Source organism: Bombina bombina, chromosome 3, assembly GCF_027579735.1.
Source record: "Bombina bombina isolate aBomBom1 chromosome 3, aBomBom1.pri, whole genome shotgun sequence".
Taxonomy (NCBI): domain Eukaryota; kingdom Metazoa; phylum Chordata; class Amphibia; order Anura; family Bombinatoridae; genus Bombina; species Bombina bombina.
In genome coordinates, this window is record NC_069501.1 from 769,869,999 (window position 1) to 769,888,278 (window position 18,280).

The following is an 18,280-nucleotide window of genomic DNA, read 5'->3' on the forward strand; positions in this document are numbered from 1 at the left end:
AACTCTACAGACCATGAAAGTCTTTGTTCATGTGTTGACTGTCAGAAGGAAAGCACTGATGTCAAAAAAAAAAAGGATTGCAGCACTGACTTCTATGGAGAATACATGAACGTGCACGTGATTTGGCTGTTTTGATTGCGCGACTTGTAATGGGTTTTATCGTAGCTCTCTGTGCGCGTCAGAGGTAGTACACGTATTACAAGTTTTAAATAAACACGATCACTTGAGCACAATTAAATTTAACATGTGTCGGGATAGTGCGACCTCAAAACTCTGGTTTACTGTTACACTCTAATAAAAAGTGTAACATATATATAACTCTATATGTGTGCACAGATTTATTTATATATTTATGTGTGTATAAATGTATTTACAGACATATATACACATAAATATATATGTATACATATATAGACATATATATATATATAAGTGCATTTGAGCCCTTTACAGTCAAGTAGATAAAAACATGAAAACCCATATTTATACAATATTCATATTTAATAAAATGTTTAACAATGTATTTACTGTAAACATTTCACATTCCAATGTTCTGCACATAGCAAAATATGTTCTAGGTATTTATAAATAGATATTCCTATATATATTTGTATATATCTATATATAGTCAGGTATATATACAGGGAGTGCAGAATTATTAGGCAAATTAGTATTTTGACCACATCATCCTCTTTATGCATGTTGTCTTACTACAAGCTGTATAGGTTCGAAAGCCTACTACCAATTAAGCATATTAGGTGATGTGCATCTCTGTAATGAGAAGGGGTGTGGTCTAATGACATCAACACCCTATATCAGGTGTGCATAATTATTAGGCAACTTCCTTTCCTTTGGCAAAATGGGTCAAAAGAAGGACTTGACAGGCTCAGAAAAGTCAAAAATAGTGAGATATCTTGCAAAGGGATGCAGCACTCTTAAAATTGCAAAGCTTCTGAAGCGTGATCATCGAACAATCAAGCGTTTCATTCAAAATAGTCAACAGGGTGTACAATACTCAGAGACATGGCCAAGGTAAGAAAGGCTGAAAAACGACCACCACTGAACAAGACACACAAGCTGAAACTTCAAGACTGGGCCAAGAAATATCTCAAGACGGATTTTTCTAAGGTTTTATGGACTGATGAAATGAGAGTGAGTCTTGATGGGCCAGATGGATGGGCCCGTGGCTGGATTGGTAAAGGGCAGAGAGCTCCAGTCCGACTCAGACGCCAGCCAGGTGGAGGTGGAGTACTGGTTTGGGCTGGTATCATCAAAGATGAGCTTGTGGGGCCTTTTCGGGTTGAGGATGGAGTCAAGCTCAACTCCCAGTCCTACTGCCAGTTTCTGGAAGACACCTTCTTCAAGCAGTGGTACAGGAAGAAGTCTGCATCCTTCAAGAAAAACATGATTTTCATGCAGGACAATGCTCCATCACACGCGTCCAAGTACTCCACAGCGTGGCTGGCAAGAAAGGGTATAAAAGAAGAAAATCTAATGACATGGCCTCCTTGTTCACTTGATCTGAACCCCATTGAGAACCTGTGGTCCATCATCAAATGTGAGATTTACAAGGAGGGAAAACAGTACACCTCTCTGAACAGTGTCTGGGAGGCTGTGGTTGCTGCTGCACGCAATGTTGATGGTGAACAGATCAAAACACTGACAGAATCCATGGATGGCAGGCTTTTGAGTGTCCTTGCAAAGAAAGGTGGCTATATTGGTCACTGATTTGTTTTTGTTTTGTTTTTGAATGTCAGAAATGTATATTTGTGAATGTTGAGATGTTATATTGGTTTCACTGGTAAAAATAAATAATTGAAATGGGTATATATTTGTTTTTTGTTAAGTTGCCTAATAATTATGCACAGTAATAGTCACCTGCACACACAGATATCCCCCTAAAATAGCTATAACTAAAAACAAACTAAAAACTACTTCCAAAACTATTCAGCTTTGATATTAATGAGTTTTTTGGGTTCATTGAGAACATGGTTGTTGTTCAATAATAAAATTAATCCTCAAAAATACAACTTGCCTAATAATTCTGCACTCCCTGTATATATAGGTATAGACATATATTGCAACAAAAAAACAGCAGATATATGTAGAAATATGTATTTATGAATAAATAGAACATTTTCACTATGTCAAGAACACTGGAATGTGAAATATTAATATTTTCATGTTGGGTTAGCGCACTTGAGAGAATATGCGATAGGGTTTGCGCGTGAATATGATGTTCATTTTTTTTATGGCTCGATTGACTTCTATGGGAGAATAAGTTAACATGGTCACCATATTCCAAGTTCTGCTTTTTGCACGTGTTAAGTTAGCACGCAAGAGAAAACTTTTTACTTTCAACTTGTAATACGAGCGCATGCAAAAAGCTTATTTCTAGTGGAGTTAGCGCATGAGTGGAGCAATAAATAACGCTCCACTCGTAATCTAGCCCTTATTCTGTAACTAGTACAGTATACACCTTTATAGGAATAGGTTATAGCACGCACAATATTGTAAGTTCGGATTTTTACGTGTGTCGGGTTAGCCCGTAAGCGAAACAGTTTATTTTCAACTTGTAATACGAGTGGAACCCGATGCGCACAAAAAACTTACTTCTAGCACAATTAACGCTTGAGCTGGTGCGGTAAATAACGCTCCACTTGTAATTTGACCCTTGATGTGTATTTTGGTTAGATATGGTTAGCTAAATTGACAACCAAATGCCCAATGTTTTGTTTCAATTTCAACTTTGTTTATGTGCAAGATAGATAGATAGATAGATAGATAGATAGATAGATAGATAGATAGATAGATAGATAGACAAACAGACAGACAGGTAGATAGATAGATAGATAGACAGACAGACAGACAGACAGACAGACCGACCGACAGACAGACAGACAGATAGATAGATATATAGATAGATAGATAAATGTCATCGTCCCTAAATTACTTGTATAACATGTGTCTTAAAGCTAAAATATAATTAAAAAATCTTTAATTTTGTCTAGGCTCCAATAAACTATCCAGCATGTGATCTTATTCAACAGCATCTACTACATCTGCAGAATCAGCAAGCACCAATAGCACAGGTATGTTTAGAAGTTTAATTTAAAGGGGCAGTAAAGTCAAAATTATATTTTCATGATTCAGATAGCGCATGCAATTTTTAAACAACTTTGCAATGTACTTCTATTAATGTTGAAGAGTAAAGCTAGGTTGGCTGATAAGACTATAGCAGTCTATGGCATCAGTGTTTGCATCTATGTATAACATTGCTATAAACAATGCTACAAACACTGCTGAAAGCTGGCTAAAGACACATGCATGCTCACCTAGGGTTACTTTTTAACAAGCAATACCAAGAGAACTACGCAAAATTGATAACAGTTGTAAATTGTAAAGTTGTATAAAATGTCATGCTCTATACAATTTATTTATGTTTAATTTTGACTTTACTGTCCCTTTAAGTATTTAATATTGTACTGTTAAAGGTTTAGTGACCACTGAGAAGCTACAGTAGTGCCATTAAATATCTTTACTTTGTTGTGAGTAGGAAAACCACAAGGAAAACTAGTTAAAGTGAATGTAAATATTGATGAACCAGTGCCCAGTTTTAATAATCCTATTAAAAACAGGGGCACTTTCATTCATCAAACTTTACATTTCACTGGTTTTGTTAAAATACTTACCTTTTCTTTGTGAAAGCCGCTCCAGCGCTTCCCCCGCACGTCGCAAGCCTCTTCCTACGTCAGAAATTACGATCCCGGCATCCTCCAATCACGGCGTTGCTTTAGGCAAAGATCCCCCCGGGGGGGAAGCCGGAATTGGAGGATGCCGGAATCGTCATTGCTGATGTATGAAGAGGCTTGCGACGGGCTGGAGAAGCCCTGGAGCGGCTTTCAAGAAGAAAGGGTAAGTATTTTAACAAAACCAGTGAAATGTAAAGTTTGATGAATGAAAGTGCCCCTGTTTTTAATAGGATTTTTAAAAAACGCGCACTCATCCCGCAAACTTTACATTCACTTTAATCTTTAATCTTGTAAACAAAATGCCATAATCTGCTCATTTGTTACATTAAAGGGACAGTCTAGTATAAATTAAACTCTCATTATTTAGATAGGCCTTTTTTTAATTTTAATCAACTTTCCAATTTACTTTTATCATCAAATTTGCTTTTTCTCTTGGTATTCTTAGTTTAAACTAAACCTAGGTAGGCTCATATGCCAATTTCTAAGCCTTTGAGGGCTGCCTCTTATCACATGCTTTTTAAATCTCTTTTCAACACAAAGAGACAGAAAGTACACGTAGGCCATATAGATAACACTGTGTTCAGGCCCAGGGAGTTATTTAAAGGACCAGTCAACACAATAGATTTGCATAATCAACAAATGCAAGATAACAAGACAATGCAATAGCACTTAGTCTGAACTTCAAATGAGTAGTAGATTTTTTTTCTGACAATTTTAAAAGTTATGTCTTTTTCCACTCCCCCTGTACCATGTGACAGCCATCAGCCAATCACAAATGCATACACGTACCATGTGACAGCCATCAGCCATTCACAAGTGCATACACACTTATTCTTGCACATGCTCAGTAGGAGCTGGTGACTCAAAAAGTTTAAATATAAAAAGACTGTGCACATTTAGTTAATGGAAGTAAATTGGTAAGTTGTTTAAAATAGCATGCTGTATCTGAATAATGAAAGTTTAATTTTGATTGAGTGTCCCTTTAAGATTTAGCACAAAACAATGCTAAATTTAAGACAATAGATAATAAACAGTCACAGTCATGTGATCAGGGGGCTGGAAGAAGGTTCCTAGATACAAGGTAATCACAGAGATAAAAAGTATATTAATATAACTGTGTGTGTTATGCAAAACTGGGGAATGGGTAATAAAGGGATTATCTATCTTTTAAAACAATAACAATTCTATTGTAGACTGTCCCTTTAACAAATAAAATAAATATTAATAGTGACATAAGTATCCTTTTCCTCTTTACTAGCAGAGAGATCTTATGATCTGTCTTGAGTTTTCTTTCAAAACAAGTGAGAATTGCTATTCTGTGCTTTTACATTTTCTTACTAGTATTTCTTTGTATTTTTAGTAAGGAAAGTAGAAATATAACTATGATTTGGAAATATATAAATATAATTCTCAGAGAATATAAATGTCTACTATAAAGGTCTCATAATTCTATAATTTCAAAGGGGAAATTTGTCCCTTTTATGTTGGTGGAGTTTGATTTTCTAAACGACAAAAATAATCTTTTGGGTTAAGTGGTACCAAAGAGATGTGATACCATCATTCATTTAAAGAGAAACCATGAATAATGCACTTTATTGTATCTGTAAGCTCTCTGCACAAATCTCTGTGTTCCAAACTATCAAGAACAAGCTAGAGAGGAGAATGCAGGATCTTCAGGCTAACATAAGGTGGCAACAGGAGGAGCTCCTCACCATCCAAGAACAGCTGAGCCTGGTGCAGGACACTAACATACAAGTAGGTTCTAACTAATCTAAAGCCATCTGTTTACTGACACAACACTACTTATCCATCTATTACTCTTTACAGTGCCCTGATAATGTAAATGACATATTATATGACTGCCTCTAAGAAATAGATTACATGTAATTGTGTCTTGGGGGCATATTTTTCAAGCTTCGTATGGAGCAAGTTATGAAGCAGCCGTCTAAATACCGCAGCTCCATAACCTGTCCGCCTGCTCTGAGGCAGTGTACAGACATTGCTGAAAATCAACCCGATCGAATACGATCGGGTTGATTGACACCCCCTGTTGATTGACCGCAAATCTGCAGGGGGCGGTATTGCACCAGCAGTTCACAAGAACTGCTGGTGATGTGCAGCGGACATGATCCGCAATATCGGATCATGTCCGCTCGCAAAATTATAATTTGGCCCCTTGTTCTGTTGGAAAAACCTGTGCTAAAGCTATACATACAATACTCACAGTGCTATAGAGCTTAGATGCTAATACCAAAAGAATGTAGTATATATTTATTTCTTAAAGACTAGTTAATAAAGAAGGCCAATATTTAGCTGATATATTCATTCTATCATTTCTGGTTGTACTGTTATTATCATTATACCAGAGGTTCTGGGGTTTATTCCTAATATTTTGTCATTTTGTCTTGGTAGTTTGGGCTGGAGCTTGGACAATGCCTAATCGTACAAATAGAAAATTATTCTATGATAAAAAAAAAGCAACATTTATGATGCGAAAATAGTTTTGTAAGAAGTAAAGGGACACTAAACGCAATTTTTTTTCATTAATGATTGAGATAGATCATGCAATTTTAAGCAACTTTCTAATTTACTCCTATTATCAATTTTCTTTGTTCTCTTGCTATCTTTATTTAAAAAGCAGGAATGTGATGCATAGGAGCTGGCCCATTTTTGGTTGAGAATCTGGGTTATGCTTGCTTATTGGTGGGTAAAATGTCAGCCTCCAATAAGCAAGCGCTATCCATGATGCTGAACCGAAAATGGTCTGGCTGCTAAGATTTACATTCATGATTTTCAAATAAAGATAGCAAGAGAACGAAGAAAAATTGATAATAGGAGTAAATTAGAAAGTTGCTTAAAATCGCATACTCTATCAGAATCATGAAATAAAAAAATGGGTTCAGTGTCCCTTTAAGTAAGAATAAAATAGATTGGAGAGGAACTTGTGAAAGACTTTAGTCTAAATTAAACTATAAAAGTTTTATCTAATGTTAAGTAAAATTGAGAATGACAAATTATATCAAATTCACAATGATGATTATTTTCACTTGAAAATACTAAAATGCAAAGAGTCATTCTCACTATAAAATTCTTCCATGCCAAGTAACAGCATGAATGACAAATGACAACTCAAGTATTAAAACCACAATCACATGTTACTTTTTCTCCAAAATACTTAGGGACCGATTTATCAAGGGCCAAATGGCCCCTGATGCCCCTGTTTACGTGTGAGCCTTCAGGGTCGCCGGAAACAGCAGTTATGAAGCAGCGGTCTTAAGACTTATCTGGTCTGCCGTCTCTGAGGCTGATTGATACCCCCTGCTAGCGGCCGATTGGCAGCGAATCTGCAGGGGGCGGCATTGCACAAGCAGTTCACTAGAACTGCTCGTGCAATGTTAAATTTTTCTGACAGCGTATGTTGTCGGCATTCAGCGATGTCTGGCGAACATGATACGCTACATCATATCATGTAAACCAGACATTGATAATTTGGCCCCTTAATTCCAATGACAGTGACAGTTATGTCTGATAACTCAAATGTCAAAGTCAGGGTCACATATTTTACGACTAAATATTAAAATGCCCATTTGCAGTAACTGTACGAATGCGGAAAGTCATTAATCTCTGTCCCTTACACAGTCATTTTTATTTTAAAATGTGTAATTATTCTGTTTTCTTACCCAGATTTAATTGTGTATTAGTGGATCATGGCCGACAGACATCACTGAATGCAGACAGCATACACTGTCGGCATTTAACATTGCACAATCAGTTCTGGTGAAATGCTTGTGCAATGCTGCCCCCTGCAGATTCGTGGCCAATTGTCCCCTTAGCAGGGGGTGTCAATCAACCCGATTGTATAGGATCAGGCTGATTGATGTCCGCAGCCTCAGAGGCAGCACACCAGTTAAGGAGCAGTGGTCTTAAGACCTCTGCTTCTTAACTGCTGTTTCCGGCGAGTCTGAAGGCTCACACGGAAACAGGGGCATCAGGGGCCATTTGGCCCTTGATAAATCGGCCCTTTAGTATGGAAATGTTATGTTTAACTCACCTGAGCTCTAATTTAGATATCCTTAAAGGGACACTGAACCAACATTTTTTATTTTGTGATTCAGATAGAGCATGCAATTTTGAGCAACTTTCAAGTTTATTCCTATTATCAAATTTCTTTCATTCTCTTGGTCTCTTTATTTGAAATGCAAGAATGTAAGTTTAGATGCCGGCCCATTTTTGGTGAACACCTGGGTTGTTCTTGCTGATTGGTGGATAAATTCACCCAACAATAATCAAGTACTGTCCAGAGTTCTGAACCAAAAAAGATAGCAACAGAACGAAGAAAAATTGATAATAGGAGTAAATGAGAAAGTTGCTTAAAATTGCATGCTGTATCTGAATCATGAAAGAAAAAAATTGGGTTCAGTGTCCCTTTAAATTCTGAGCTGATAGTAGTTTCTGAAGAATGAAGTTAAAGAACACAGCAGTTGCACCAGGATTAATCTATAAGCATAATATTAATAATTGCACTGGTCTAGGAAACATGCTATAGATAGTTAACATACATTTTAAAAAAGATCCATAGGCTGATGAATATTTTTTAACAGATGTTTTACCAGCAACCAAATATTTCATTGAGCTTCAGCAGCAATCATAATGAACCTCAGCAACAAACCCAGTCAAGATCTGCAGTGATGTCACAGGAAGAGCAGCAGAAGCTTGTGTCTAGTCCTGCAACTCAGGGACTGATCACTTCTACACAGACCACAGGAAATCATTTGGTTTCATCTCTGAATGTACTGAGGGACATAAATATTATATCAAATAAGGTACAACTGCATTTCAATTAATCTGTTTAATTTAGAGATATAGCCAAACTGATGCATAGTTCTGGTTATTGCACTGCCAGGGACATTTTTTATATTCCTGAAGCTCATTTAATATTGTTTCATTGCATCCTTTTTTACTGAAAGTAAAAGCTGATGAGAAATATAATACCAATATTATTTCTTGCTTAAAGGGACATTTATTTGTGTGTGATTGTGTTTGTGTGTGAGTGTGTGTGTGTGAGAGTGTGTGCATATGTGTTTTTGTGTGAGTGTGTGTATATGTGTGTGAGAGTGTGTGTGTATATGTTTGTGTGAGTGTGTGTATATGTGTGTGTGAGAGAGAGTATGTGTGTATATGTGTGTGTTTGTGCGTGTGAGTGTGTATTATATATGTGTGTGTGTGTGTATATGTGTGTGTATATGTGTGTGTGTGTGTATATGTGTGAGAGTGTATGTTTGTGTGTGTGTGTGTTTGTGTGTGTGAGTGTGTGTATATGTGTGTGAGAGAGAGTATGTGTGTGTGAGTGTGTGAGTGTGTATTGTATATGTGTGTGTATATATGTGTGTGTGTGAGAGAGTGTGTGTATGAGAGTGTGTGTGTGAGAGTGTGTGTGAGAGTGTGTGTGTGTGTGTGAGTGTGTGTGTGTGTGTCAAAGCTTTTGTTTTATATTCTTGATGGAACAAATACATTGCAATGTCCCTTTTAGTGTCTCATGTTTTATGATTTAAGGGACTCTAATTTAAGAGAAAATCTCAGCTGTAATTCTGTTGTTGGTTGTTAGTTTCCATAGTGCATACTATACACTGTATAATTAACTTACAGTACATATATTGTATGATAAATTTAAAAAGAAAAAAATGTGTTACAGGGACAAAAATCATTGGGCATCATTCAAGATATGTCAAGCAATGTTCAGACATCCAGCAGCAACCCTGACTCTCAGCATAGCAGTCCAGCAGTATTTCACCAAGTTTTGAACATAAAGCCATCTCCTGGTACACAGCAAGATAGCAATCAGTGTTCTGCAGTGCCGGACTTCAGCCATGACAGACAATTAAGGTACTGCTACTTTTTTCCTTGATATGAGTGTTGTTTTTGTCTTTATTGATTCACGCAAGGATGTTTTACTGTTTTCTATTGGTAGCATGTTCTGTTTCTTACAGACATTACACTTCTCATTCTACCTACTCTCTTCTTTTCTTACTGTGCCTTCACCTTAATTACAAAACATTATTCTGAAATAATACAACAGGCTTTTATGTAGGAGGTTTGAAAAGCTTTACTTGAAGAAAAGTGTTGTTGCTCTTTATATAAAGCCTTAGATTTCTGTTTACTTAAAACACCTTTTACTATTGGCATCTAGAGCAAATAACTGGAAGCTTCAGAGATTGTTTATTGTTGTCCTTTATTTAATGGTTATGCTACACTAAAATAAATATACATTTTTCTTATTATTTCTAAGTGCGGCTTAATATGCTGATTTTTTTCCCTCCCCCAGGTTGTTGCTTAGTCAGCCTATCCAGCCCATGACACCAGGAACCTTAAGCACAAGGCGATCTTCAGATGCTGCACTTCATTCTAAGTACGCTATATGCTGGTGAAAAAGAGACCACATGAAGCATAATGAATTTGTTACTATCGCTTAAGTTGGCACATAAGTGCATGTAATGATGAATAACTTGTACCAGTTCAGTGATTTCTCATTTTGACAAACTCTAATATGGGTTATTTCCATTTTTTTATAAAATGGATATACAAGTCTAAAAATAAATGCTCTTGTTCATTAAAGTCCGTGGTTAATATATACCGTGCGCACTATAGTATAGTGTGCGCTACAGTATTTATGACCAATAGCGCAGGTGCATACCTTCCCTCAGATATAATAGATCTCTATGAGGTCCTGAACTAAATGTCATGTCAGATAACTAATAACTATTGAGCACAAAGCTGATGAAGTTCAAACATTCCATTCATTTAGCGATTGCTCATTCAGTTCTCTGCTATACAATTTCAATCTAAAGTTATACACACACTTTACCCCTTTCCACTACAGCCCCTTGCCATACACATTATCTATTTAACCCTTCTCCAAACCCTTTTTTCATTGTTAATCCTTTGTTACACATTTGTTATGCCTTAATTCAGTTACATTCATTTATTTCTATGGAAATGTGTTTTTGAATGCTCAATAGCAAGCATTAATACTTAATAGCAAGTTTTCTAACGCGTACTTTAACAAGTGGCCTAGTGGAAATTTCAAGCCCTGCATTATATATCTATCAGCCAATTAACATTAGAAGGAAGCACCCATCAACCATTGGGCAGTGGCAATTAGTACACAATTGTTACTACCTTCTTTGCTTCAATTTAAATTTAAACAACTTTTACTTCAGATTTTTTCAGGCAAACAGACAATGTCAATAAGTGTCAGAAAGGTCTGTCCGTAGTGGCAATAAACAAACTCAGTAGTGGTGATAATCTCAACCGGGTTAGGGTCTTTGTCAAAACAGCCCACAAACAAATCAATGCTTATGTGTGAGTAACACACTAAACCCTGGAGCTATGCTCTCCCTACTTACGCAACCAGTAGATGCACCGGGAGAAAGGAGCCACCAGACCTCAATATACTTTAAACTTGTCTGTGGCATCTTCGGCGTTGCTCTCCAGCTTGGGTCCGTTAAACCTGTTGCGGTCCAATTACGTCACGTAGGGGAATTCCTTACCCAGACTCTTGGAGATGAGGAATAAGCAGGCTGAATTTCATGCCTAGTAAATGAATCCACAATGAAGAAAGAAGAATCCTGTCTTCTAAAAATTAACTTTTATTGGAAAAGTGTTCAAAACGGAGATGCACACAGCAAGGAGCAAAACATACAAGCGCAGCACTCTTTCAAATGAAAATACAATGTCCCATTAAACTTGAATTTATTTTGCTGCGCCTTATTTTGATAAAATATCTGTGGCACTACTCTATTGATGCAGAGGGAACACTATATAAGTTGTAGCATTTATTGTGAATACGCTTATAGTTAGTGTTTTAGGTGTAAGTATCAAAACATACACTTTATTTACAATTCCAGCAGAGAAGCTGGACAGGATACTTAATAAGCACTCTTCCCTCAGGGTTAGAGGTTAGGTGCGTATGAGGATAATTAAAATTTCCAACCTTTATTACTTTCAATTAAAGTGGGTTTTGGTGAGACATAAAAACAATTGCAGTAACATGAAAAAACAAATCCTAACATTACATGAAAAAAGCTACCATTACAGAAAAAAATACAAATTACCAAATAAAAAATAAAAAAATATGTCTATTCTAAAACTAAAGCTCCACTTAAAAAAACACACCCCAAAATAAAAACAAACTATACTAACAAAAAAACTAAACTATAGCAATAGCCCTTAAAATGCCCTTAAAATTCTTTTTCACTAAAATAAATACTGCCCCATTGCATTTGGTTGGGTTTTCCCCTTTGAAGGGTATTTTTAGCTCTTTTGCTGCCTCCCAAAAAACCTCCTATGTGGCGGCGGGTGACCGCATAAAGAGGATGTTGGGGACGAAAGATCTGAAGATAAGAAGGAAAGAAGATGGATAAAGATAGAAGATCACCGCCGGGATGAAGATAGAAGACCGCTACTGGGATGAAGATAGAAGACTGCTGCTGGGATGAAGATGGATCACCGCCGGGATAAAGATGGACTGCTGCTGCCACGTAGAAGCCTGATTCGTGATAGGATTCTTTTTGGTGTTTTTTTTTTTTAGAATAGGTTTCTTTTGGCAGCAAAAGAGCAAGGCTTTTTTGGGAAGGGGGTGGGGAGTAGTATTTATTTTAGTAAAAAAGAGCTAAATCACTTTAGGGCAATGTCCTACAATGCCCCTTTAAGGGCTATTGGTATAGTTTATTTTAGTGTTAGTATAGGTTTTTTTTTATTTTGGGGTGTTTTTTTAAGTTAGGTTTTAGTTTTAGAGTAGGCATAACTGATTTTTTTCTGTAATGGTAGTTTTTTTCATTTCTGTAATGGTAGCTTTTTTCATGTAATGTTAGGGGTTTTTATTTTAAGGTAAGCTTAGGATTTTTGAGGGTAACTTAGAGGTTGTTAGGTAAGGGGTTAGCTGGTCAGGGGGTTTAGATGTTAATTGGTATTTTGCGATGGGGTGGTTTAGGGTTTAATAGTGTAGTGTGTACTTAACAATGTGGGGGTTAATAGTGTAGATGGGTAGTTTGCGATGTGGGGTGTGGAAGTTTAGGGGTAAATAAAGTAGTTTAGTGCAACTTTTTTTTAAGTGGCGGCGATATCGGGAGCGGCAGATTAGGGGTTAAGAAATTTAATATAGTGTTTGCGATGCGGGAGGGCCTCGGTTTAGGAGTTATAGGTAGTTTCTGGGTGTTAGTGTACTTTTTAACACTTTAGTTATGAGTTTTATATTATAGCTTTGTAGCGTAAAACTCATAACTACTGACTTTAAATGGCGTTACAGATCTTGTTGTTTTAGGCTGTAACGCTCGCTTTTTAGCCAGAACGCAAAACTTATAATACCGGTGCTATGGGAATCCCATTAAAAAACGTCATTTTTAGGAGTGCGGTACTGACGTTGCGTTACAGGCTAAAAGGCTTGCGGACTATACCAACAAGACTTGTAATGGCTGCGTTAGGGAAAATGATGCGTTATGGGCCACAACGCTGCTATTTGACTCATAACGCAAAACTTGTAATCTAGGTGATATAGAGGTAAATTATATTGGCATCATAAATACAAAATAAAATATAACATAGGATAGAGCTTCCTGGCTGTGTGATTATAAGAAAACAAAAACGGCAGAATAAAGCACTCATGTCTGCATTTTGCATGAACGGCAGCTGAACGATCACTGACTATTAGAAGGCACGCAGCATCAGACCTATCAGACCTAGAGGATATATGTAACAATCAGGAAGAGCAGACTAAAAACAACAGTGATATAATTAAAACATTACAGGCCAAAATTGAAGATCTTGAGGACAGGTCCCACCGCAATAATGTAAGAGTGGTGCGGCTTCCAGAAACTGGCAAATATAGTGACCTATTAGAGTTTGCCTCTATTACTCTTCCCAATTTGCAGGAAATACAAACAGATGCAGGAAAAATGTAGGTTGAACTGGCACATAGGGTAGGCCCCTTTAGAGAGCCAGATGAAGGTAAAGGACGTCCAAGAATGATCATGATTAAGTATCTGAATTTTGTAGATAAGACCAGACTATTGCAGCAATACAGAAATAGAAAGGTATTAATGGTAGATAACAAACAGATTTTATTATTTCAAGATTTTTCGGCGGAGACATCTGCCAAAAGGAAGGAGATGGCCCCATATTGTACTGGGTGTATTAATGCAGGAATAAAAGCAAATTTAAGATATCCAGCAAAATTAATGATTGAGGACAGTGAGAACCGCATAGTGCTAAACACGATATCAGAGGCTAAAGCTTTTTGCACCAAGAATAATGTAAAAGTGGTTAAGAACACACAAAATAAGATGGGAGTAGACAGAGTAGTTAGGGACGATGATAATAAAAGATGAGAGTCTTAGGAGTGACCTTCGGGCGAATGGTATAGGACGATAAGAGAAACAGAACTATACACATTTTTGTATGGTGATGTGGAATTATTTTTATGATGTTGTGAAAGAATTTTTTAAGAATAGAAGAATAGAGAATTTTTTTTTTTTTCTTCCCATTCTTTTTCCCCTATCTCGACTCCCCAGGCTTATTACTAGAAAGATGTATTTTAAGAGATATAATGTTGGGCTCAGGTCCTGTGTTTTGTTTTTTTTGAGGTAAAGACATGGGGGAGAACTTAAAAGTAGTTTCTTGGAACATTGGTGGGGTGACGTCACCAATTAAACGTAAAAATATTTTAAACATTTTTGAAAAAACACAGCCCTGATATAATTGGTCTGCAAGAGTTACATTTGAAAGCAGCAGAAATTCCCAAGTTAAAAGCTAATTGGATCAAGGAGATTATTGCAACACCATGTATAAAAACAAAAGGTGGGGTAGCCATACTCATCAGTAAGAACATTTCATATAATTTGATCAAACAAGAGCTAGACCCTTTAGGGCGTTATATGATTGTACAGATTGAGATCGAGAAAAAAATCTGGTCGCTGTGTAATGTGTATAGACCTAACAGATTGGATTTAGATTTCTGGCATAAATTAAAAACTAAATTAATTCCATACCTAGGCTAGAACTTGTTAATGATGGGAGACTTTAATATGGTAATGCATACAGAGATAGATCGATTTCTGCAGAAGCAATCTGCCAGGCAGCAAAGAGAGGCAAAATGCTTGAGAGAATTTAGCAAGGATTTGAAGCTGAAAGATATATGGCGGTTGCAACATCCAGACACCCGGAATTTTTCATGTGAATCTAGGGCATATAAGAACTTTTCACGGATAGATATGTTTTTAATAGAAGAAACACATTTAAAGCTAGATATGGAGTCTCAAATAGAGAATATTATATTATCTGATCATGCTATTATTTCCCTAAAAGTAAAGTTTAATAGCAATGAGGGGAAAAATATAAATACCTTTAGCTTTCCAAAATATATGTATAATAATGTACGGTTCTGTAATTTGCTTCGGGTAAGATGGCAAGAATACTGTAAATCAAATGAGGAATACTGGTATGAACCAGAAATTTGTTGGGAGGCAGGGAAATTGGTCATGAGAGGAGAAATAAAAGCAGATATGGTCAAAAGTAAAAAAAAGTCGGAGAGTAGAGAGTTACACTTAGCAAATCAACTTAAAAATAGGTTCAGGAAGTATGTTAATAATCCAGACTCAACAACGTGGGAAAGATACACCCAAACCAAGACAGAGAGGGAGGCATTTTTAAAGATCAAATGGTCACTAGAAGGCAAGAGCATATTTTCAGGGACATCAAGGAATCTCAGCGAAAACGCCAAACTCATAAAATTTAGAAGAAAAAAAAAGAATATGATACCTTTAACCCCTTAATGACCACAGCACTTTTCCATTTTCTGTCCATTTGGGACCAAGGCTATTTTTACATTTTTGCAGTGTTTGTGTTTAGCTGTAATTTTCCTCTTACTCTTTTACTGTACCCACACATATTATATACCGTTTTTCTCGCCATTAAATGGACTTTCTAAAGATACCATTATTTTCATCATATCTTATCATTTACTATAAAAGAAAATATAAAATATGAGGAAAAAATGGAAAAAAACACACTTTTTCTAACTTTGTCCCCCAAAATCTGTTACACATCTACAACCACCAAAAAACACCCATGCTAAATAATTTCTAAATTTTGTCCAGAGTTTAGAAATACCCAATGTTTGCACGTTCTTTGCTTTTTTTTGCAAGTTATAGGGCAATAAATATAAGTAGCACTTTGCTATTTCCAAACCACTTTTTTTCAAAATGAGCGCTAGTTACATTGGAACCCTGATATCTGTCAGGAATACCTGAATATCCCTTGACATGTATATATTTTTTTTTAGAAGACATCCCAAAGTATTGATCTAGGCCCATTTTGGTATATTTCATGCCACCATTTCACCGCCAAATGCGATCAAATAAAAAAAATTGTTCACTTTTTCACAAATTTTTTCGCAAACTTTAGGATTCTCACTGAAATTATTTACAAACAGCTTGTGCAATGATGGCATAAATGGTTGTAAATTTTTCTCTGGAATCCCCTTTGTTCAGAAATAGCAGACATATATGGCTTTGACGTTGCTTTTTGGTAATTAGAAGGCCGCTAAATGCCACTGCGCACCATGCATGTATTATGCACAGCAGGGAAGGGGTTAATAAGGGAGCATGTAGGGAGCTTTTTGGGGTAATTTTAGCTTTAGTGTAGTGTAGTAGACAACCCAAAGTATTGATCTACGCCCATTTTGGTATATTTCATGCCACCATTTCACCGCCAAATGCGATCAAATAAAGAAAAACGTTAAATTTTTCAAAATTTTAGATTTCTCACTGAAATCATTTACAAACATTTTGTGCAATTATGGCACAAATGGTTGTAAATGCTTCTCTGGGGTCTCCTTTGTTCAAAAATAGCAGACATATATGGATTTGGTGTTGCTTTTTGGTAATTAGAAGGCCGCTAAATGCCACTGCGCACAACACGTGAATTATGCCCAGCAATGAAGGGGTTAATTAGGTAGCTTGTATGGAGTTTGCAGGGTTAATTTTAGCTTTAGTGTAGAGATCAGCTTCCCACCTGACACATCAGACCCCCTGATCCCTCCCAAAGAGCTCTCTTTCCTCCCCCACCCCAAAAATTGTCCCCGCCATCTTAAGTACTGGCAGAAAGTCTGCCAGTACTAAAATAAAAGGTATCCTTTTTTTATATATAGCATATTTACATATGCTGCTGTGTAAGATTCCCCCCTTAGCCCCCAACCTCCCTGATCCCCCCCAATACAGCTCTCTAACCCTCCCCCTCTGCCTTATTGGGGGCCATCTTGGGTACTGGCAGCTGTCTGCCAGTACCCAGTTTGCATGTAAAAATGTCTATTTTTTTTTTATTTTATTTTTTTCTGCAGTGTAGCTTCCCCCCCCCCCAAGACTAATCCCCCACCCCCTCCCAGATCCCTTAGATTACTTTATTCAGGGATTTTATCCCTCCTTTCTCCCCATAATAAAAAAACCCTTTCTGTAGTGTAAGTGGTTCCCACCCGCTCCCTCCCCGTGCACGCGCCCGCCCACCACCCCCCGTGCACGCGTGCGCGCCCGTGCGCGCCCCCGGCGATACCGCCCCCGATCCCGCCCCCCTCTTTTACCAAGAAGCCATCGATGGCCGCCCACCCACCTCCCACTTCAGCTCCCACCCACCAACGAATGCGGCCATCGATGTCCAGTGCAGAGAGGGCCACAGAGTGGCTCTCTCTGCACCGGAGGGGTAAAAAATGTTATTGCAGGATGCCTCAATATCGAGGCATCCTGCAATAACCGGAAAACAGCTGGAAGTGATCAGGATCGCTTCCAGCTGCTTTCCACACTGAGGACGTGCAGGGTACGTTCTCAGGCATTATTAACTGCCTTTTTTCTGAGGACGTACCCTGCACGTCCTCAGTCGTTAAGGGGTTAATAAAAGAGGGCAAGGCAAGTTATTCTCGAGCGTCAGAGATTAGGGAGGCATTTTTTAAAATATTATCAACAACTATACACAAGAATTCCAGTTAATGAGCTGGAGAAAGACAAATTCTGGCAGAATATAACATTACCTGGAATAGAAAGGGAAGATTTAAAGCAAATTAATAGAGAAATATCCATAGATGAAATAGCAGAGGCCATAGATAAAATTAAACTGGGGAAAGCACCTGGGCCAGACGGGTTGCAAGCGGAATTCTATAAGATAATAAAAGATAATGTTCTAGACGCATTAAGTAATCTATTTAAACAGTATTTTATACAGAATGACTTGAAATCTCCTTATTTCCTGGACTCGATAGTTTCTTTAATTCACAAAAAAGGTAAAGACCCAGAGAATATGGGGTCATACAGACCAATTTCTCTTCTAAATCTAGATTACAAAATCTTTATGGCCATTTTGGCAGAAAGACTTAAGAAAATAATGGGGTCCTTGATAAATGAAGATCAAACTGGTTTTATGGCAGGGAGAAACCCCGCCCGAAATATGCGTCAGGTCCTAATAACATTAGACTATTTTTTTAAGAAATG

At 37.2% G+C, this 18,280-nt stretch overlaps 1 protein-coding gene across 4 annotated transcripts in view; it reads left to right on the forward strand.

Annotated features, from left to right (window-relative positions):
• Positions 1-18,280, forward strand: part of RPL31 (ribosomal protein L31) — a 201,374-nt gene that overhangs the window by 107,456 nt on the left and 75,638 nt on the right. For all 4 annotated transcript variants that reach the window (XM_053707638.1, XM_053707639.1, XM_053707640.1 and 1 more), the window contains 5 exons: positions 3,012-3,092; positions 5,361-5,507; positions 8,354-8,575; positions 9,445-9,635; positions 10,075-10,158. In XM_053707638.1, coding sequence (XP_053563613.1) covers positions 3,012-3,092; positions 5,361-5,507; positions 8,354-8,575; positions 9,445-9,635; positions 10,075-10,158 — 725 coding nt within the window. The remainder of the gene's footprint in view (positions 1-3,011; positions 3,093-5,360; positions 5,508-8,353; positions 8,576-9,444; positions 9,636-10,074; positions 10,159-18,280) is intronic.